General features: G+C 34.3%; 1 protein-coding gene across 11 annotated transcripts in view; it reads left to right on the forward strand.

Annotated features, from left to right (window-relative positions):
• Nucleotides 1-23643, forward strand: part of RAPGEF2 (Rap guanine nucleotide exchange factor 2) — a 245736-nt gene that overhangs the window by 184420 nt on the left and 37673 nt on the right. For all 11 annotated transcript variants that reach the window (XM_019667499.1, XM_019667502.1, XM_019667503.1 and 8 more), the window contains 6 exons: nucleotides 39-170; nucleotides 8159-8336; nucleotides 14684-14820; nucleotides 15465-15623; nucleotides 21293-21445; nucleotides 21693-21857. In XM_019667499.1, coding sequence (XP_019523044.1) covers nucleotides 39-170; nucleotides 8159-8336; nucleotides 14684-14820; nucleotides 15465-15623; nucleotides 21293-21445; nucleotides 21693-21857 — 924 coding nt within the window. The remainder of the gene's footprint in view (nucleotides 1-38; nucleotides 171-8158; nucleotides 8337-14683; nucleotides 14821-15464; nucleotides 15624-21292; nucleotides 21446-21692; nucleotides 21858-23643) is intronic.

A 23643-nucleotide genomic window follows, 5' to 3' on the forward strand; every position in this document is an offset into this window, starting at 1 on the left:
TCAAATAGTAATCCTAGTTTTTCTTGCTCCTTCCATAGCTTCCTGCAGATTTCACAAAACTCCACCTTACTGATAGTCTCCACCCACAGGTGACCCACGTTTCCTCTAGCCACTCAGGATGTAGCATCACTAGCGATTCTGGGAGCAGCAGTCTTTCTGATATCTACCAGGTAAGAAGGATGTTTTTGTTGCCTTTTGCTTCATTTTCATGTATTCCAAGGAATTCTATGACTATTGATAGAATCTATAAAGTAAATATATGTGTGTATAACATATGTGCATCTGTGAACATGAAACGTTAATATTTATACTTCACACAGACATATAGCATGTTTTGTATGTTTGTTTGAGGAAGTAGAACTACTATCTAATTGTATTTGTCTCTGCTGTTACCAGTTACCAGAAAAATTCAATAGAGTGGTTACAATGGAAATATTTCTCTTGACTTTATAAATATTTTGTTAATTTGACTATAGATGTATTAAGTTTATGATTCTTATGACTAAAACTGTAAGGAAAACTGCAAAATTAAGCTTTTATAAGTTTTTCTTACTAAAGTCTTGAGTATGACAAAAGGAAGAGATTGTTAAGACTGGATCATTGAATTGTCTTTCTTGCACTTTTGTTTTTCTATTACCTATAGATGTTACATGTTTAAAATAAATTTTTACAATACCGATGAATACATAGAAAAGAAACTAGAAATATGGAATTCAAAAAATGTTTTAAAAGCAAAATAATTTTAATTGTTAAAGAATAATTCATTGGCTTAGAAAATGCAAATTTTGGAAAACTGACCAAAATATGCAAAGAAGGTCCTTTGGGAGGCGTAGGGGGAGGTCTTTAAATACTTACTACTAATTAGAGATTTGGGATGGTTTCAAACAAAAAGAACATAATACTTTACAAAGTGTAATTTTTGGTTTCTTGGGAATTGTGATATAAGATGATGATAAAAATACTTTTCTTTAGAAACATTATGGTGTTTCGGGATTGTTAATGTATTTAGGCAATGCTAAGTTTCTATTTAAAACAAAAAAGTAACTAAACAATTAGAATACCATCAGAGCAAAACATATGTAAGTCCTAAATTTAAGTAGATCTTAGAAAATTTATTCTGTTTTAAGGAGGTATTATATTAGGTACACACTTTCCGATAATTCAAGGGTATCATAGAGAGCATACTGACTAATAATTGATAGCCACAAATAGTTATTTGCAGATTCTTGGGTGATTAAGAATTTATTATTTTGCAGTAAGAAATATAGTTAATCTGGCTCTTTAAAGTAACTTTTCAAATTTCTACTTTGATGCATTAAGTGTTTACTTGTAATTAAATCTTTTGGAAGTAATCCTATTTTCAAATGTTAGCTGAAGAAAAGGTGGTACTCAGGGTAAATTTACTCTGCTCCCCCTATCCCTATACTGCCTATTTTTAGAAGTTGATTTAACATTTATTCACGAGTATCCCTTATAATAGGACAATGAGCGGTATAAATAAAAGCTGTGCTTTAGTTTATATACATGTAAACATTACGATAGAGCCCTTGTCTTCTAAGCTTTGAGATGACTATACATTTTAAAGATCAGTAGTGGGAACACAGCCTGAGGTTGTAGCAGTTATCACTGCTTTCTTCAAGTATATGCAAACTTGAATGGAACTCCTAGAAGGTACATTTATAAGAATGAAGTCAGTTGTTTCTGTAATTTACTGAAGCATATTCTGAGGGGAATTCTAGCTTTATGTGTTATTACCTTGAGTAGGCTGGGGTAAGTTCATGAGGAAAATCTTGATGGTTCTTCTACTGTCCCCAGCTGCCATCAGAAGTCTGAAAATTCGGACTGTGGGTGTGAGCTCCAAACTGCTCTGATATGGTTGGAGCTTGCAGCCTGCAGTCTGGCTTTATATTGGGATGTAGATGGAAAAGAGGATCCCTGTGTATTATTTTGATTCATTTTAGTTGAGTTTCAAGGCTATTCATTTCAAACTCGATGACAGGCATATAACCTATAAGTTTATATCCTTTATAAGGAGAAATCCACAGATGTATCCAAGGAGTTAGTTATTGGCTATTCAAAACTTAACATTTTTTTAAATTATTAGTTGTTATGTTCAAAACAACATAATGATTAGACCTTTACACCCCTTGCAAAGTGATAACCCCCTGAGTCTACTTCAAAATTTAACATTTACTAGAGATTCCCAGAAGACCATATCTATTATCTTTAAATCAGAAATTCTTAAGGTGAGAAGAAAACCCACATCTGCACTTGGTTCAGTGACCAACCTTGTATTTGAATTCTCTACTATTTTCCTATGAATTAAGCATCCAGTTTATTCTTCAACAATCCCAGGGATGGACAGTTTTCGCCCATGGCAGCCCATTTAATCTTTGTACAGTTCTGACTTAGGAGAAAGCTGTCACATTGAAGTGATGGCTGGAGATGGACACAAACAGGGAGGTTGAAATTAAATGCGCTGTACGAGAAAGAAAAGCGTTGAATAATTTTTCTGAGAGGGTGGGAGGAGAGGAATTCAGGAGCAAAGTGGAATGACTAGCTTTAAGGAAAGAAACCCTCCTTTGTTTTAACAGGGACATATCATGATAGGTTTGCAGTGGGGAGTTTGGGAGTGGAGGGAGTTTCTATCTGATGGCTTCTATTTTCCCCTCTGAAGAGTTGCATTGAGAGTAAGAGGATGGGCGGGTAGAGTGTTTTAAGGAGAGACTTTTTGAAATAGTAGTTTCAAAGAGTAGGAGAGCAAATTGACCAAAGCAATGGAGGCTCAATTGAGTTAGAGCCCTCAAATACAGAGTGATATCCTTCTGCCCTGTAAAGTAATTTTCTCCACACAAAGAAAGCAAAGTTTTGGCCTCGCCCTGGACTGAAGTTTTCTTAAATGAGTGTAATGTAAAGATGGATGGAGCAATCAGCCAGGCTCTTTCTGACTGCACAGCTTTGTTTTGGCATGCCTTCTGCCTGGAATGTGTTCTCCTAGCGTGATCCTTTTTTTTTTTCTTTTCTGCTTTCATTTTCAAATACCATCTTCTCTGATAGCTTTTTTTTTTTATTCTCCTCCAAAAAGTAGGTCCTACATTTTGGTTCCTTTACTGGCTAATCCTTTTATTTAGATTTTAATTGAAATGATGATTACTTTCTATGTTGTCCTGTCTGCCTACCAGAATGACAGCCTCAAGAAGGCAGGGAACTTCTCTCTCTTGTCTCTCTTCTCTTTCGAGCCTAGTGTAGTGCGAGAAGGTCATAGGCAGTCAGTAAAGATGTGTTTAATGAATGTGGCTGACATATTAGACTAGGGAAGATTAGAGGTGTGAGAGCTAGATATAGAAAGTAGTAGAATGTTAAACACTGAAGATGAAGATCGTGCTTGAATTGAAAAAGGGTTACTGTGGAAACCTGTGGAAGAGGAAACAAGCAAGAAAAGTAGGAGGCTGTTGGTGATAGAAAGCAGAATGCCTAAGTTGATGATATGAGAAAATGCAAGTCCCATCATGGTCCTGGCTAAATGGTGTGATTATCAGAGCCGTGGCTTAGGTGGACTGGAATTAGTGTACAAAAATACACAGCTCAATAGAACAGAGTTCAAGCAAAACAGAACTCATGTGTAAGGACATCGTAATTAATAGAGGACGCCTGCTAAATCTATCAAGAAAGTGATGGGTTGGTTATTCAATAAATGGTCTTTGGCGTGGGGGAGTCATTTTATAGTCTCACTTTATATCATAATTAAAATCAAATTCCAAGAGTTAGCAAACTCTTACTAGCATAATGTATGATGAAAAAATTTAATAATTAAGAGATCAATTGAGACAAAGATTTAAAGTTAGAATATAACTCTCTTATGCAAATTAATAAGAAAAATACTCAGCTCATAATATAACAATAGTCAAAGGACAAAAGTAGGTAATTAGCAGAAGAGAACACACAAATGTCTACACCTTAAATAAAATATTTAAAACATATTAGTAATTGAACATATGAGGCTTTAATTATGAAACTATTTTTTTCTATCTAATTACCACAGACTTTCTTATAATAAATATTTATAGATAGACATTCTTACACCTACTAGGATTATAATTTTTGGAAAGAAAACCCAACAGTCTGCATTAAGAGCTTTAAAGAATCGTTTGTCTGTTTTATGCATATACATATTTTTAAAGTCTATTTAAAAAAACATTGATAATATAAAAATAGGAACAACATAAATTATGATACACAAACAAGATTAATGCAAGCATTAAACTTATTTCCAAATATATTTTCATACTTTCTACATGTACATGGTTTTGTCTGCAGTTCCTACTCACTTTGTTAGTCTCAGTTAAATTAGTATAAGCATTAGTATTCAGTTTAACTTTCTAGCCTAAATTTATTTCAGGGTCTGACTTAGGTGCTACTTGGGTTAAATATGTATGTTTGAAATTCTGCAGAAAACTCATTTACATCAAGAATACTTACTAAGCAACCCTCTTGAACATGGAGGTGTGTGGGGAATATTTAATACACAAATTTTTTTGTAAATGATTTTTAGTAGTTAATGATAAAACGTGTAGTAGTTATTTTTATTTTAGTTAAATGAACCCTTCACTAGAGCTTTAGAGAAGCTCTTAGTAATATTGTAGTTTGGAGGAAGCTAGGAAATAGCAAGTGTTTTGTTTATGTTTATACACAAATACATATTTTTAAACATTTCATGTTTTATGACTTAGGAAAGCAGAAAACATTTTATCATATTTTAAGGGCCGGCCGAGTGGCTCAGTTGGTTAAGAGCTCGCTCAAGAGTTTGAGCTCTGAGCAACAGCAGTTCGAGTCCAGCCCGAGCTGAGCAGCCGCTGAGCTGCCAACAGGTAGCAGGATGGCTCAGCTAAAAAAAAAAAAAAAAAAAAAAAGTATATTATTATATTTTAACTATTTTCTTTACGAAGGCAGCCTATTCAGAAAACTGACCAAGGATTATAGTGCAAAGTATTTAGGAGTTTGTGTTGATCCGAACACGTTTTGAGCCCTGGCACAATTAGTGGGTTTTATTTTGTTTTGTTCACATTGAACAATTTATTTAATTTTCCTTAGTGTTTTCTCACCGGAAAAATAGGGGTAATAATCGTAATTTGTCGAATTGATACGAAAGTTAATTAATATGTATTAAAAACATCACAGGCAGTGTTAGATACATTGTAGTCATTCAAAAAAAGAATCACTTTTTTTTTTAATAATTATTGTTTGAGCCATCTAGCCAGAATTTAATGGGTGCAGTTAGCCTGAAAGAAATTTGTTTTACAGTATGAAGGGATTAGGGTATTTGGTTGGTTTTGGGGTTTTTTTTTGACAAATTCTGCCAATGTAAATTGTGTGCTGAGCTCATTGCTGGGATGGGGAGAGGAGAAAGTATGCAAGTCCTGAGATGAAAAATGTGTCCCCTTGCGGAAGGGACTTTAGATGTAGCCTGTAATTGGCCTGCTTTTCCCTGATTCCATCCAAGAATAGTTCCATGGATGGCGAGGTGTAACCCCAGTTCAGTAGTGATAAAACTAGTTTTTTAGAGGTTAAGTGCCTTTCTTAAGTTTAGTATGCTGTTCATTAGACCAGTTAGTGTTCATTCAACTTGAACTTCGCTCAGTCTCCAAACATCCCATTGTTCAAGAGATGATGACATGAAATTAGTAGATTCCTAAAATGTTATCAACTTCTGTTTAAAATGTATTGTTAAAAGGAATTCTGTAGTATTTTATAGATATTTAATGGAAATTTATAGAAATAAAATAGATATTTATTTTAAATAAAAATAATAGTCCAAGTTGCTGGTTTAGTGAATGTTATCTTAATTAATAATTCCTTGAAGAGTGGAGTATACATAATAGAGACAGAAAACAACTAATGATCGTTTACCCAAATGGGGTGGAGGGTTCAGTTTTGGAGAGATTAATCCAATTCCCATTTAAAAGTCTTTTTGTTGTATTTAAAACTTAAATGTAATTCATTTAAATGATAGTAATGATTTCTTTGGTATGATATAAAATACATTTTCACCTCTTCTATTTCGATATTTAAAAATTAAATAAAAACCTTAAGTTATATAAATATTGGTTTATCAGAAAAGTCATGGCGTATTTTTTCTGTTTTTCATTGCAAAAAATGTGTCATGACTTTTCCAACAACCCAATAGATTGTTTAAAAGAGGTTTTCGTTTTTATTTCTGTCTTCAGTAGGGTCCCTTCCTCAGCCTAGGCTAATATTAAAGAATGTGTATATAGAGGACTGATTGTAAATTTGAAAATATAAGGTGATGAATAATAATCTTCAATGTTAAGATGAGACTGGGGTGAAAATGTAATCAGAACACGCGTTAGCAAATTGTCACATTTCTAGGTTTCAGAAATAAGGTGGTGATGACAACATTGGTGGCCTCGTTTCTCTGGTCACAGCCTTGGCATACCACATCACATCAAGTTCTACTTCAGTGTTATTCTAGAATTTGGAGACAATTCTGTGAATTCTGAATTTAAATTAGGAGATGTGTTTCTGAGCGTGCCACAGTTGGTTCTCTCGGCCTCAGTCACAGGGCCTTATTGCTGTCTCATTTGGAGTAAATCTGCTCATAATGGTCTTACCAAGCAGTAAGTAGTATTTATTAAGACCATTAGTTAGAGAGCTTTTGTAGACATTAGATTTTCCGTTTTTAATTATTCTGCCTTCATTAGGTATTTTGTCTGCAGTTAGTTTCACCTTAGGTTTTTCTTATAATTTATGTATTTTATTGGGTTGTCGGAAAAGTCATGACGCATATTTGCAACAAAAAACAGAAAAAATATGTCATGACTTTTCCGACAACTCAATAGTTCAGGAAATTGTGCCTAACAAACTGAAAAGGTGATTAAAAACAATTTTTTTTGTTACAACTTTAGAAAATATTAACATGAGTTTGTATTGCTTCAAAATGTAGGACTAAATTTTAAGTTCTGTAATGTAAATCAAGATTTTAGGAAGATGTGTTGATAAGAAAATAATACAACTTATTCTTTAAATATTGACAAACTAAATTATAAGAAGAGTGTAGATTATTTTAAATCTGTATTTGCCTATTCTTGAAAATAAGATGTCTTTATTGTCTTTGAAAATCAACTGGGCTATGAGTTATTTGAAGTTCATAGGCTATAATATATGTTTTCTACAAAGTTAATAATAAAAATTTTTTACTATTTTATCTGGAAAAACACATTTCTGCTATTCAAGATTGATGTAGTTAATATTTACTTGAATTCATTCTTATTGTGCTTAAGCAGATTGTGAATTTTGGGTATATAATGTCGAATAAGGCCAATATGATACATATATACATATATTTGAGATAATAATCACAAAAGGCTGTAGAATGCCCTAAAAGGATAACTGTTCTAAGCTTGAGATGGTCCAACAGAAGTCCATTTTGAAATTTGTGATTTTAGTCACTAAGAAAATACTCAAGGACTAGAGTATATCTTGTTTACTTGAAACTTGATTGGAGATACAGTCAGCTGTGTTAAGGAATTGAAGAAAGAATGTGTCACCTGTAAGCATATGGCCTTTTATACATTTTGTTGATTTATAGTTGGAGAGTAGACATTGGGATAATAGAACTAATTGTTAATGTTTTGTTTACATATTTGTTGAGTTACCTTTGATTTGTGATTCACTTTTCCATAAAGACCATCTAATAGGAGAAAAGTGGTTCAGTCTTCTTGGCATTAATACATCCACCCCTATCTTTTGGGGAAGGAATTGCTCGGAATCAATTGTTAGCTTAAGCATTATCTTTGAAAAATGGAATGAAAACAAATACTATTTTTTTCTTCTTTATTCCACTATGTTTCAAATGCCATATGATAGCTCAGATAAGAATTCAAAATTATTGAGATAAAATCATGACTCCTAATGAAACTTTTAATGGGAGATAAAATCACTCATATTTTGTCGAAGTAATTCTTTTATTTTACATAGTGTCTGGTACATAAATATTTGTTGATACTGCATACATGCAATTTAGTGACAGAAATATTGATATAATAGAAAATTTAATATTTTGAGCTCAACTTGTTCTTCTTGTGGTTACAAAAGATTTACTTAAAACAGTTTTTTAAATGTTTGGGGGGTGTGTTTTAAGGCCACAGAAAGTGAGGCTGGTGATATGGACTTGAGTGGGCTGCCAGAAACTGCAGTGGATTCTGAAGATGATGATGATGAAGAAGACATCGAGAGGGCATCGGATCCCCTGATGAGCAGGGACATTGTTCGAGACTGCCTGGAGAAGGACCCAATTGACAGGACAGATGATGACATTGGTAAGTTTGGATGAGAAAATGAACCTGAAAACAATTTAAAATCTTTAGAAGTAAAATTGTCTGATATAACAGAGACCAAGAATAGTAGAGTTTTAAAAGTCATTGATTTATAAATTTCCCTTGTGTAAACAGTAGCATTTGTTGAAAAAAAATTTTTTAATCAATTTTACTTAGTACCTTTAAGAGTCTAGAAATAATAAAACTTTCTAATAAAACCCTCCATATGAGCCTTTTCTTAGCTTACTTTATGACAAAAATAAATAAATAAAAATTAAAAGACTTCCCAACAATATCACTTGTGTTAATTTTCTTGTGAACACTATTCCTATGAAGCTCTTTTTTTCTGTATGTAAACATTAATCAAGTGGCAGTTGGTAAATTGTCATGTAAATGAGTTTACTTCTGCTCTGATTCCATATGAAGATGAGACTGACTGGAAGAAAATAGCAGGATGTCAAGTTAGCATATGAACTGGGGAGGGGGGGGTTGAGACTTTTCTTAAATGCACCCTAAGAAATCTAAGTGGCTTTATATCTGCTTTCCCTTTCCTTGAGGTTCCCTTTACCCACCTTTACCATCAGAACAAGAGTTGATTGTTATAGTGGTTTCATGTTTGAGTATGCCTTCTGCTCTCTGCCTTCTTCCTTAAAATACTGGGAGTGAGAGCAACTTCTTTTAAAGTTATCTTTCCACCACAGGTCTAGAATCTGTAACCACCCTTGCTTGAGCCCAGAATATCTGTTCTGCCACTTCCCCAACACATTTGGGGCCAATATGTATTTGAAGAGAAATTCAAGGAACTCAAGCTATTGGGATTAGACATAGGACAGTATGGGCGTAATCATGAGTGGATGATGGCATGTGTTTTAAGGGAGACAAACCTATATGAAGAAAACTTTTTATCATCTAAGCTACATGCATATCTAGGAAATTAAAGATGAAAAAGGAAAACCTTGGATTAGATACTAAAATATAACTAAAGTCATTTATAGGAATTGTTAACTATTTTTTTTCTTTTTTTAGATTTTTTTTAGATTTTTTTAGGGGAGGGGAACAGTGTTGGGGGGTTGGGGGAGAGGAACAGCCAAGTTGTTGTCCTTCAGTCTTAGTTGTGGAGGGCGCAGCAAGCTCAGCTCCAAGTCCAGTTGCGCCACTCAGCTTAAGATGCTGTGTTCAATTCGTTGCAGATGGGCATAGCCACCATCCCATGCAGGAGTCGAACAGGCAGCCTTGTTGTTAAGAGCACGCTGTCTGTCCCCTGAGTCACCCGGCCGGCAGCTCTGCTCAAGGTGCAGAGTTCAGTCTTTAGTTGCGGGGCGGGCAGAGCCCACTATCTTGAACAGCCAACCTTGTTGTTAGGAGCACGTGCTCTTACCAGCTGAGCCATCCTGTCACCTGCTGGCAGCTCAGCAGCAGCTCAGTTCCAGCACAGCTCACTGGCCCATGTGGTAATCGAACTGTTGACCCTGTTGCTGAGAGCTCGCACTCTTGAGCAAGCTCTTAACCAACTGAGCTACTTGGCCGGCCTGGAGTTGTTAACTATTTATAGATGAATATCATGTGGTGATAACCATTCATTCATTCAGCGAATGTGATTGAGCTCCCTTCTGTGTGTGTACAAAACATTTCTCTAGGTCCTGGCATCTCAGTGGGAACAGGCAGATGGGGTCCTTGCTCTATTGCAGTCTGAAGAATCAAGTGGGGATTAGGGACTGATGGAGTTGGGGGAGTGGAGTGAATGAGAGCCTGCTGTAGGAAGGAAGGGCTGCTCAGTTCCCGTTAAAAGGCTCGGAACTGAATGAACTGAGAAAGGGGAGCCAGCGGGACCTGTGGGTCGCCATACAGAAATGTGTCCTGCATTCACCCTTTCTACCATCCTCTAGATTTCTCCTCGAGTAAGGGGTTTAACTGCTTCTCAAATACCCATCCTTTTTTCCTCCTTATTTTACCCACTTCCTTGTCCACCACCACTCCCCATTCCAAAGGTGCTGGTAGTTCATAAGTCTTTTGAGGTTTCTGCAGCATAAATTAGAATGGTTGTGTTTTACCCTCTGAAAACATAGGGTTTCGCTTTTTTTGTCTGACACATGTTCATCTGATTTCCAGCATCCAAAATTGTATTTTGCTCTCCTATTCTTTGTCCTTGCTGATTTCTTTCTAAAAATATCTTTATTGAAGCTCTAAAAAGTGAAATTGGAAATGTGTTCAATTTTCCATCTTAACCCAGAATCCTCGCTCATAGGGTTTTTTTTTTTAAATTAGATTGAACACTGCTTATGAACAGATTGATGTGGAAGTTATCGTTTTGTGAGCTAATATATCTTCTCTTTGGAATATGTTTGTTTAGTATAGTTATGGAAGAGAATGATGATTATTAAAATATGTGTAGCATCTCATTCCTGGAAATTTAAAACTTACACTTCATATCTGAGAAAGTTTTTCTCCTAGAATTTCTGAAAGTAAGAACTATGCTGATTCCTATAAAGTAATGCAAAGCTGTCTTCTTTTTAATGTGCTTATTGATATAATCTCTACAGTGAGTAACATTTCCTTGAATACCAATTTGCTTGCAAGCAGCAATGATTTTGCTTTTATCAAGTATGCTTTTATTTAAAATAATCAACCACTATCATTAAAGATAAGGTCTAATGAGTGTTGTTTGGTCTATACAAGATTTTGATCTTGTATTCTATCTTCTCAAAATAAGCCACACATGAGAACTCCTCAGCCATTACTTTTGCTGTTACTGTTGTTAAATCTAACTCATCCTTTAGTATTTAGTTATATCAGATACTTTTCGTGTAAATTGCAAACATGTGTATAATTGATGTTTTCTCTAGATTCCTCTCTTCCTAAGCACCTTCCTCTCCCCTCATATGCAAAAAAAGAAGAGGTATTGTGTGTGTGTGTGAGTGTGTGTGTGTGTGTGATTTAAGTTGAATCAAATGAAATGCTAATATTTGATCATATTTTAAAAACTGCAGAAATTAAAAAAAATTCCCTTTGGGTTCCCATAGATCCTTTGGTGTCCCTTTGTTTCATTTCTTTGAAGAAAGGGACTTTATTCATTTTTGATCTCCACTCATAAGTGTGTATGTAGCCAATTATTGAATGGCTGTGAATTTAATTTTTTGTTTTGAGGCCTTGACACATAAGGTAGAGAACTACTTGGATCCCTTTCAAAGAATTCCTTCTCCCTTTTATTTATGACCAAAAAAAACCCCAAAGTTTTTTTTTAACATATTGATATTAATTATTGCATATGTAAAATTAAACCACAGCAAATAAGATAAGCTAATTTTCTGAATTGATTTCAGTTTCTGGTATCTGTAAGTTGATTATTTGATTTTTCTTTGTGTCACATTTACTTAGAAAAAAGTTTTTTAAAATGACTAATAGTTTTCATAAATAGGAATATCCCTTTCCTAAGAAGACAGGTCACATTAATGTATTATCCTAATAGATTCTTCCAAGCAATATAGAAGAAAGTAGGTCTGGTTCTCCCATCCATGGCTTTTTCTTTCTATGTCCTAGGAACTACCTTATTTCCCACCCAGGCTCTGAGTTTCTTAACCCCTTTAACTCTGTAAGATCTCTGTGGCATTATTAGAGTTTATATTGAGCTTCTATAGCCAAATATCTCCATTTTATATTTGTTTTTTAAATATTGGTGATAGAAATTCTTTTTTTTAATTGCTCTAAACCTCTAGTATAACACGTAGTAGAATAAAAGTTATCACAAAACAAGTGATACCATTTATGAATCTCTGAGAGTCTTAAAAACTCTTAGGGTGCCGGCTGAGTGGCTCAGTTGGTTAAGAGCTCGTGCAAGAGTTTGAGCGCTGAGCAACAGCAGTTCAATTCCCGGCCCAAGCTGAGTTGCCACTGAGCTGCCAACAGGTGGCAGGATGGCTCAGCTAAAAAAACTCTTAGATGTGATCGATCTGGTTATGTACTTATTTATTTTTAGTTTTTAACTGAGCCTGGAGAATTATGGACATTTGTTAGATATTTTCCTTCTCCTCTGTTACTTATCCTTATTATATGTGATGCACTGATATTTTCTATCCTGTTGAATTTTTTAATGTTAGTCACTACTCATATGTCACAAATTGATTTCATGACCCACTAAATATAGTAGGAATTTGCCATAAAGCAAGAAAACTGTCTATGCAAGCCACCTTAGATCATTACAGCAAGTATTAGTGAATATATTTTATACTTCATATTCATATGCTTCACATTCCTTAGCCATATATGTGGTGGTAATTTGACTTTTATTATTGTCTATACATGTTATGTTACTTTGAAAACATTTCTGACAATTAATTTCCAATCTCCTATTTTTCTTAAGACCCTAAATCTTTACTTGCCCAAGGAAGTTTGGCTACAGCTAGGGGGGAAAAAGGAAAAAGTAAAATGCATGGTCTATAGGTAATATTTTCATATCTTATGGTGAGAGGTGGGGAGCAATAGCTGAAGAATAGAGAGACTAGAAACAGCAGAACTGTGATGTGCTAGTCAGATGACCACGACTTGTTCATTTGCCTTTATGTCTCAAATCAAAAGGTCAGTGCCTCTGTAAGGCAAGGATTCCTACCTCCCATATGTAATAAGATACGGGTCATCTCTTGCAGTGGTTTCAATATTGCTTCATTGCTGTTCCCAGGAATTAATGTATTTTATGGCATGACACAAGCACACCTACTCATGCTTTCTGTACGGGATGTGCTTTGCTACTATCTTGTTCTTTTTTAAAATGCTGGTTGCAACAGTAAATTGACTTCCTGACACATCAGTCTAGATTCAGGTTGAAGAACACTGTCCTGTTGGACAGAGTCTCTGGGTACCACCTGTCATTGGTATGCTCCTCATTACTGAAGCCACTGTGTGTAATGAAAAGTCTTACACGGGAGGGATGACGTAGGGTCTAATCGGAACAGACATTACCCAGCTGGACCAGAGAAAATCACCCAGCCTGACCTTCTGGAAATGTAATATGTACATTCATATGTATATGTAATAGACATTCATGTACAGAATACATCTGTCTTTTCTATATTGTTTTTGCAGTTAACAAACTATATCCAATCACATAAAATTTGTCATAAGCTCTAGTAGAAGGAATGTGCATAGGGAAAGTTTCATTATGTGGGGACAAGCAAAATATAGTGGATTTTTTACTTAGCCAAAGTTTGAATGATATGACTATAATAATAGGGACAATAGTAGCAGTTCTCATTTATTAATTATTTACTCTGTGCCAAGGACTTTATCATCTTTATTGCATTTGATCCTCACCACTGTCCAAGTAGGTATATTATTCTTTTACAAATGAGAAAAACATGCCTTAAGGAAATTAATCAACTTTCCCAAAGTAGTATAACTAGGAAGTATTCAAATGATGTCTGACACACACCCTGTGCTCTGTTATCACTTCCTATAATGTCCAGCATGAGCTTTGGAGGCAAGTAGCCCTAATCATGTCGCTGCCGCCTCCTAATTATATGACATTGAGCCCCTATTTCTTCCTTGTGAAATGAAAGAGAAAACATGCACCTCATAGAGCCATGGTGAAGAGTAAGGAAAGAACTTAGAAAGTAATTAATAAAACTACCGAATAATAGAGAAAATTAAAAATAGACTACAGGGCTTGAAAAGACTGAAGTCATCCATCTTGTCATGAGCTAGAATTACACCAAAGTATAAGTGTTTCTTCTTAGCATCGCCAGTAATGACCAAACTTTTCTTCCTTTTTTGCTAATATGTGGCCTAAGAAATCATAAAATCATTTTCATATGCATCTGACATATAATGTATTTTTTTTAATTGACTGATTTTAATAGTATTTGTCTGATTCACAGAAAATATCTCTTGGTTTCTGAATCCTGAAATATCTTTAGGTTGAAGGTGGTTCTATCTGCTGACTGCGTTGGGCACCCACTTGCCCTCCTAAAGGCACTGAAATGGGCCTACCGGCTCTTCGGAGAATTCTCAGAGCTCTATTTCTTTCCAGCTTATCATGTTACCCTTTAGTAAGCCTTAATAAGATCACAGCTCATTTTTAATAGAAATTCCCTATTTGAAGTTTATTAATTTATTCATCCCCATCAGAATTTGAATTGGTGTATGTTATTGCTCTTGAATCAACAAGGAAATGTTTTCCACGATGACATAATCTGTAGGCCTGCAAGAAATTCAACTTGCACTAAAGTACTTCAAGTAATTGTATTTTTCAGTGGGCAGAATCGTAGGACATTGAAAAAGAAAGAACCCTTGAACATTCTTTTTGATTGATTTCTTTTTTAAATGTTGTACTTTTTACACTGAGTATTCTCGCTTTTCAGAGCAACTCTTGGAATTTATGCACCAGTTGCCTGCTTTTGCCAATATGACCATGTCGGTGAGACGCGAACTCTGTGCTGTGATGGTGTTTGCAGTGGTGGAGAGAGCTGGGACCATAGTGTTAAATGATGGTGAAGAGGTTGGTAATTATTTCTGCCACTTACAAAGTTTCTGTTCGAGGTTCTCTCAAGATAGCAAGTGAACAAAAAAGCAATTTTTTATTTTTCCCCTTAAAAAACAATAGGCAACACTGTGTTTGAATAATTCCAGAATTATGATACGTTCATTATTATGTCAAAGTATTCCGAAGCCATTATTTTGTTTTCTGTTATTTACAACATTTCAAATGATATAATAGAGATATTTTTGTGTATTAACTTTTCAGATTTTGTAACTTAAATGATCATAATAGAATGCCTTTTGTAAGGACTAAATAGTATTCATATTGAGGCAGTGGTGATCATTTTATCTTGTTTACGTGAGTTTTGGGGAACAGGAAAATTTTTTCTTTTATATCATTTCAAAAAAGAATATTTAAAATCAAATTAAAAGAGCAGACTGATGTGTACCCTGTGCTAGGCATATGGAAATACATGGATATATTGCTTTGCTTTGTTCCTCGATCTCTGAATTTGGTAAACAGTTAATTTTACTTGAGTTATTTGTTCCATGTATAAAATGAAAGATCTGCTAAATCATTTGTAGAGATCATTCTAGCATTTACAGCTGCATGGGCATGATATTATTTTCTGCTTTGTCTTTGTCTTTTTTTTTTTGAATTAGCTGGATTCCTGGTCAGTGATTCTGAATGGTTCAGTAGAAGTGACTTATCCAGATGGAAAAGCAGAAATATTATGTATGGGAAATAGTTTTGGTGTCTCTCCAACCATGGACAAAGAATACATGAAAGGAGTAATGAGAACAAAGGTGGATGACTGCCAGGTATAAAATATCATTAAAATGTATATTTTATGATTAGTACAGAACACATATATGCAGTTGTGGTGAGATTTTTCTATCTATATAAATAGGTCCCCTTTTAAGTTTATAAGTAAGATTTTAAAATACAATACAACTATTACTTTTAGTGTTTTAGTGCTATCATACCCCAGGAAATTAAGAATAAATCTCCCTTAAATTTATTTGTACTCCACAGAACTAAGTATTCTGTAAATATGTTCTGTTAAAAGTTTTCTATAAATATGGTATTTTAAAATTTCCATCAATAGTTAATAATCTATTTATCAAAAATGGATGTAAAACTCTCATTATGAAGAGAAATTATAAGTAGATTAATAAAAATAATGTGATACAGTTATGCAATGTTTTTATTTAAATACAGACAAGATAAGGAATTGATTTTATTTATTTATTTTAAACATTAGTTTCAGGTGGAATTAATTTTGGAAGTCATGAAAATTAATCTTAGTATGAGCCAGTAGAAAGACTTGCTAGTACAAAAATTGCTAATAAAAGAAAATATGTGGTAGCAAAACAAAAATGGCAGTGTTGATATTATGTCAATATTTATTATTTTAAAGCACTTAATAAAAGACTAGAAAAAAAATTGAGACCAAATGTGAAATTTAATTAGATTAACATAACTGGTAGCTTCTATATTAGTGAGAAGTAAATTTAAGATCCTTTTGTTATCAAGTGTTTATAATTTATGTCTTGTCTTCTTAAAAAATTTTATCTTTGAAAGATAAAATATTTTAGTGTAAATAAGCCAGGAGATTTGACTTAGACTAAGTAATGTTAAGGGCTCATTATATTTATTAGTCTACAGTCTGAAATACATCTGAATATACTTTATTCTAAAAGAACATCATTGAATTTTTATAGTGTCTGGTGTTACATAGCATTCATTTAAATTTTCATTTTAAGCATTTTACTTATTAAAAGGAAAAATGGCCATGGCTATAAATAAAATCATCTTACCAAGAGCATCAAGATAATGTTGGCAAATAATTCCTTCAGTGAGCACTGCAGAGGGAAAAAAATGGCTACGAGTTCAATGTTTTGAATATGGAATGCCAGAAGAGCATTCTAAATATAGTCAACTCTCAATTATTTGGCATAGTAGAGGAAAACAAAATGGTAGGCAAATCTTGAAGTCTTTATTTGGCCTGGAAGTGTGCATTGAGAAGAAATCATATGTGATTTTTCAGTCCTAGAGTTATACTCCAAAAATTGTAAAACCAAGCTGGACAACTGTTAAAGGTTTCTCTATGCTGTTATCTCTTATTAGCTCCTCCCTGAACCTTTTTACGTGTTGGCATTACTAGGACATTTGAGTTGGAGTCCCTGCCCTTAAAGGGCAAGTAAAAGTTATTTTATTTCTGAGAATTCAGCTATTACATTAACGGCCCTTAAATGGCCAACATTTTTTGTTAGAAATTTTGTAATCATGGGACTGAAATGATATAGGAAGCATAGAAATGTTTCAGAAATTGATACAAATGTTGCATGACTGAATATTACAGTGCTTAAACAGTGTCAGATGTACGAGGTAACATTAAATATTTATCTGGGAGTCTGGAAAGGAAGAGGAGGTAGATGTTAGGGAAGAAGATCTAATCTATTCGCCAGATGAGGAAATGGTAGGAAACCCAGAGTGATAGTCCGCAGGATGGGCTCCGAAAGAAAACTGAGTAAGACACCTAGACTCCTATAGCTCCTGATACGAGGTTCCCAGGAATCCAAAGAGGGCCAAGGGTGACTGAGTTATGTGCTAGAGAAAGTCTGCCTCTTCCTCTCCACTCCACACCAAGCCACTGGAAAGCGCACATGTTCAATCAGGGGTTTCAAGAATTGCTCCTGTCCTTTCACCAGCCTGTCTTTCAGGCCGGATGTTCATTCCCTTCATAGTAGAACAAGGATGGAGGATGAAATTAGATCATTTAATGTAAATGCTTGTTTGGGGTAGTATGTTAAAATGTCATATATCTGTCATAAAGTACAAAAGTCAGATCATCCTCTTGTTAGGGAAAGTAAAGGAAATGGTGAGAATCATATGTGTATTCATCCATAAAATGGCCTCCATAAGATGCAGTCATTCTATGAGCACATGGTAGGCAATCAACAGTCACGGAATGACATGAACAAAAATGGGGTTTCATTCTCTTTACCAAGAAGAAGCAACTTTGCCTAGGATTGGCCCTAATTTTCTTGCATTTCACTGGGTCTGGAAGTAAATATTAGGTAATGTAATACCTAGTTAAGCTCATGTTAAGCCTAAGGACACAATAGTGAATTGATTAAATTTAACATTTATTTCTATTTATTTGGCTCCCACGATAAATTCAAGGTTGTATTTTGCACCGGATCCCTTCTCTGTATGCTCGTCTTCCAGTTCTCTCCTTTCATTGTCTGTTCTCGTTCCCGTTTGGTTTGAAGGATGAAGGCAGGGCTAAGTGTAGACATCCTGCGGCACCAGACGATTGGCAGTAGTTTTCCATTCTGCACATGCCTCATTCTTCTCTTTTTCCCTTTTCCTGTTCCTGTTCCTTTCTTCCTCTTCTTTCCTCGTCCCTTTTTCCTTCTCCACTGCCTATGACTTAGGCCTACCACTGACACCCCAGACGTTGCTTAGCCCAGCCCTGTGCCCTCCAATATGTGAACAATTAGGTATGAATTTCCCTGAAAGACCACAAAGTACCAGTTTATATAGATCTAACCTCTTAAAGTAAATCTGTTAGACTCAACCTTTTCCTGAGGCCGTGGGAGCTAATGATGCTTTAAATTTATAAAGTAGTTTTGGAAGAGAAAGCGGTTGCATAGATAAATTGAAAGTTGACTATTCTGTATTACAATCAAAGTTTAATTTTACTTCAGTTTTGTATCATACATAACTTTTCTACTAAATATAAGTTGTGATGTCATGTGCCCAAAAGAAAATAATTATGTGACATAAACTGCCATTGGCCTTTTATAATATAAGCAGAGTCTTGTTTGGATTTTTATTTTATATCAGAGTGCCAAGATCATACAGTACTTCATTTCATGTGTTATCAGTTATCTGAAAGTTTAAAACCTCACCAAAACAAATATGTGTATAATTCACAAATTTTCAAATGACTTCATCATACCAGTTAAAATTATATATTACCTATAAATTTCTCACTAGATCTACAAACTTCTTTTTTTTTTTTTTTTTTTTTGAGCCATCCTGCTACCTGTTGGCAGCTCAGCGGCTGCTCAGCTCGGGCTGGACTCGAACTGCTGTTGCTCAGAGCTCAAACTCTTGAGCGAGCTCTTAACTAACTGAGCCACTCGGCCGGCCCCTACAAACTTCTTAAAGCAAAACTAAATCTGCTAATAAAAATATAGATAAATGTTTTCACCTAAAATTAATTTCTTTGTAGATATCAGCTTTGTATGGCCATATTAGAAATTCAGTTTGGGATTATTTTTCTCCTTTTTTTTAATAGTCTTTCCGTTTGATACAGAAGAAATGCCCAAATTGTCTAGGCATCAAGAATTTCAAATCAAACGTATTCTCATTTCCTTAAATCCTTAGTCAAAAAGATAAATTTTGGTACATTTCTCTTCAAAAATCATTTTCTTTTCTCTATCTACTTACTCATTTTAACTCAGGGATATATTTCTTTTTGGGAAGATCAATGAGAAAATGATGGAATTACGTACTCTAAAAGTGAGTACAAGAAAGAACACATGAGATTATTTAAAGATTTGGGGAACGATTTTGTTGCTCTGTAAAGAGAAAAAAAAGAAAAATATTTTTGAGACAGGAAACTAAGGACCACATATTTCAAAACACACACACACACACACACACACACACACTACACACCGCTCACCCCACCCCCCGTAGTCAGCATTGTAGAAATGAGTTTTTTTAAAGGAATTAAAAAAATTAAACAATGCATAATTACTTAAAAGAAAAGCCTCTATCCTTTGAATTTTAACTTTTAGATTCTAAACTCTTAATAGACAAATTAGGGATATTGTATCAGCTAACTTAGTGGAAGAAACAATATTGGAACCTGCTATTTCTTGAGTGTGAACTATTTCTGCTACTGTTTCAGGAGAATACAAGGAATGGTTCTGATAATTAAAGTACAGTTGAACCTTGAACAATGGGTTTGAACTGTGCAGATCCACTTATATGTGGATTTCTTTCAATAAATATGTACAGTATTGTAAATATATTTTCCTTATAATTTTCTTAATAACACTTTTCTTTTCTCTAGCTTACTTTATTATGAGAATAAAGGATGTAATATATAAAAGAAAAAAACTATTGATTATACAGAAAGAATGGAAAATATAGAAAAGTACATTAAAAAATGAAAGTCACTTCTAATTTCTGGGAGATAATTACTAACATTTTGATATGAACACATAATTTTTTTTTTAATTGGCAAGCATGTTCTTATGAGACATTGGGCAAATTAGCATGCCGTTGCTACAGCTGCATCCTCATCTGTGCAATGGGGGTAATAATAGTACCTTCCTTATGGCATTATTTGGAGAATAAATTGAGAAAGTTCTGTAAGGCTACTGCAGTGTGATAGTGATGATGATGATGTCGTCATAAATATTACAATGTGTGGTTTTGTACCTTTGAAAGAATTTAATGGAATATCATGAACATTGTCAGCACTCTAGTTGTCCTATGAAAATGTGGTTTTGGATGGCTATTTCATATTTTATCTTATATTTTAATTTATATATTTATTTATCATTTATACCATCTCCTTTTTTCATCTTTTTACATTGAAGGAGAAAAGGAAATCTTCATACTATTTTATTCCCAAATGATTTCTTAAATAAGAATATATCATTCAAAATTCAGAGATGACAATGTCCTTTATTTACCTAAGAATTGACTCTTCTCACTGGCCTTTGGTTAATTTGTGTAATAAGTGATTTCTATTCTTCTTAACTTTCTTTAAAACTTGTAAGAAATTAATTAAGTGGTTTGCCCTAAGCCCTGAAATTTTCTGTATTTGGGATCATGGAGGTATAATGGCTTGATGTGCATATTATTGTTAACTTTTCTTTAAGAGAATAATTACCCTTAATACCAGTTGTAAGGAATAATGATTCAAGCTTAACAAGTATGTGGCTTTTTTTGTGACCTCTGTTGAACAGACTTTCTAAAATGATCTTTTATAAATATAATTGGCAAATTTATAATATCTACATGTACCCATGGAATGTCTATGTCTTTTATTCAAACCATCTTTATTTTAAAATCTTGCTTTTAAAATCTTTTAAACCCGCTAAATGGTCACTGTTTTTGTATTTTTCCTCCTAAGATTCCACTCCCCTCCAATAATGTTTTTTAATTGTCAAAGGGGCATGAAAAAGGACTCCTAATTTTATCATCTAATTTTTTAAATTGTTAGGATTTTTAATATAAACGACATATAAATATTCTAAACAATGAAACTTTTCTTGACCGAGGAAGAAATACATTAAAAAGTAGAGTAGTGATTAAGGTTCATTTCTACACTCATTAGAAAGTATGGGAAAGACATAGAAAAATGTCGGTGTTCAATAATTAAAACACTGAATTATTAGTACTGCTGCGTCTCTTGCAAGCACTTTATCATTAACATGTGCCTTATATTTTATGCCAGTTTGTCTGCATAGCCCAGCAAGACTATTGCCGTATTCTCAACCAAGTAGAGAAGAACATGCAAAAAGTGGAGGAGGAAGGAGAAATTGTTATGGTGAAAGAGCATCGAGAACTTGACCGAACTGGAACAAGGAAGGGACACATTGTCATTAAGGTAAGACAAACACGCCTCCATTTGTTTTTGGTATTATCAGTTATGACCACTTAAGATTCCCCCAAACCATTTTTATGCATAAGCTCTCTTAAAAGTTACCACTTATAAAAAAGCTTTATATTCCCTGAAGAACAACAGTTTTGTTAAGATGCCCCAGTTCATCTTATGTTGAAGGTTTGAAATCAGTGTACCATATGGATAGATGCTGCTTATGCAGAGCAGCGATTAAACCTTTTATTTGTTACAGGGCACCTCAGAAAGACTCACAATGCATTTGGTGGAAGAGCATTCAGTAGTGGATCCAACGTTCATAGAAGACTTCCTGTTGACCTATAGGACTTTTCTTTCTAGCCCCATGGAAGTGGGCAAGAAGTTATTGGAGTGGTTTAATGACCCGAGCCTCAGGGATAAGGTTGGAAAATATATTCTAGTTTGACTTTTAAATATGAAATATTCATCTATTAACTTAAGGATACTTTTATATTTGTTATATTTGTTACACCAGTCATGTTCAAATTATTTTACTTGAATAAGGGATGTACTTTTTAAGCAAAAGTGATAGAAGTGTTAGTTCTTGTTATAGGTTTCTAGGTTCAGTCCTAAAAATGTCTTTCTTTTTTTGTTTGTTTTAATGCAAAGGCTAATAAATTGGCCAACATGTGTTTAAACTGTAGTGCTATTGAGATCGTTTTAAAACACAAAACCCAAACATCTGGGTTCCACAGGAATCTGCATTCCCTAGCGTGGTAGATGATCGGTGTACACCAGGGTAAAAGTTGCAGTTTTTAAATTGGCACCAGAGCAACATTTCATTGAAACCATTTCTAGTATAATTTGTAGGTTCCAGTAATAGAATTCTACACAGACCCTGTTCAGCAGCTCTTGAGAGCTCCGTCAAGGCCAGGCTGGATGATAAACTCCACAGTCGAATGAGGTTTGAGAGTTAATCATAGTCTGCACTCAATTCTCCTCTCCCTGTGCAGTCTGATTTACACGAGACAGGCCGGGGAGAGGTAGGTCAAGAACATCAGGACCAGAGGCTCGCAAGTGAGAACCCCAAGCTCTAGTGCTGGTCCTGCCGCTAACTTAGAGAAATCATTTGGACAGTAGTGCTTCTCGTTTCGTATTCTGAAAGGCACAAGCCAGATCTCAGCTGAGCTCTTCAGCCGTAAAAATGTGGTTTGAATATTGCCTCTGCCGTTTACCTTGTGTGTCATCTGACCATCCTGATGCTCCTTTGTTTACTTGTAAAATGAATAATCAACATCCTTTGGGCTTGTTGAGAAGATGAGTAATAGAAGTACAGTTCTTTATGTTGTGCCTGGCTCAGAGCAGGCATCTTAAAGGTTGTTTGTTGTTGGTGGTAGTTGGTTTTCAATTGATGATTCATAAATCTCGTTTTTCTAATGTGCAGTATGGCTAGTAGACTTTAAGTTGGCTTCTCGGCTCCAAAATTTTAATTTTATAAAAAGGTTAGGGGTTAGATCTAGTTTTAAAGGAGATAGTCTTCTGCATTTCCTAAATTTGAAAAATTGGGCAATAGCAATAGTAAATGACAAACAAATTGATTTGACTCCTGGGTGATTAGTCAGGTTATATACTATAATTGGTCACAATAGATTAACTATAAACAGAATTTTAACTATAGTTAAAAATGAACTATATACCATTTCTGTTTCTTTACTGCTAGAATAGTGCTTAGTTTTCTCACTTTAAGAGGTTAATGTTAGAAAACAATTCTATGGAAAATTTCATCTTGTTATTAGAATTTAGAAAATTAAACTTACGTAAAAGGAAACTAGTACTTTCATATTTAAAGCTGCAATTATACTCATTTCATTTAGTAACATTTTATTGAGTATTTATGTCAGGCAGGCATTGTTATAAGTATTAAGGATACCCTTAGAACGTAACATAAAGTTGTGCTCATGGAATTTACAGTCTAATGAACGCCACACAGTTCTTGCTGGATACAAAACAAGTATGTTATAACTGTGAGTGTGTGTATTGGTTGTATAAAGGTGCAGGGCTCTGAGAAAACACATGTGTAGGGTAAGAAAAAGCTATTTGTCTCAATGAATTGTAGGTATTAAAGCCTTCTAAATCTTAATGTTAACAAATAAGATGTAACTCCTAGCTAACGTCTTTCTTTTACAGCTTATTTCTTTATAGATCTTTCTAGGATTAGTACTATTCAT

This window comes from Hipposideros armiger, unplaced genomic scaffold (genome assembly GCF_001890085.2).
Source record: "Hipposideros armiger isolate ML-2016 unplaced genomic scaffold, ASM189008v1 scaffold_498, whole genome shotgun sequence".
NCBI lineage: Eukaryota > Metazoa > Chordata > Mammalia > Chiroptera > Hipposideridae > Hipposideros > Hipposideros armiger.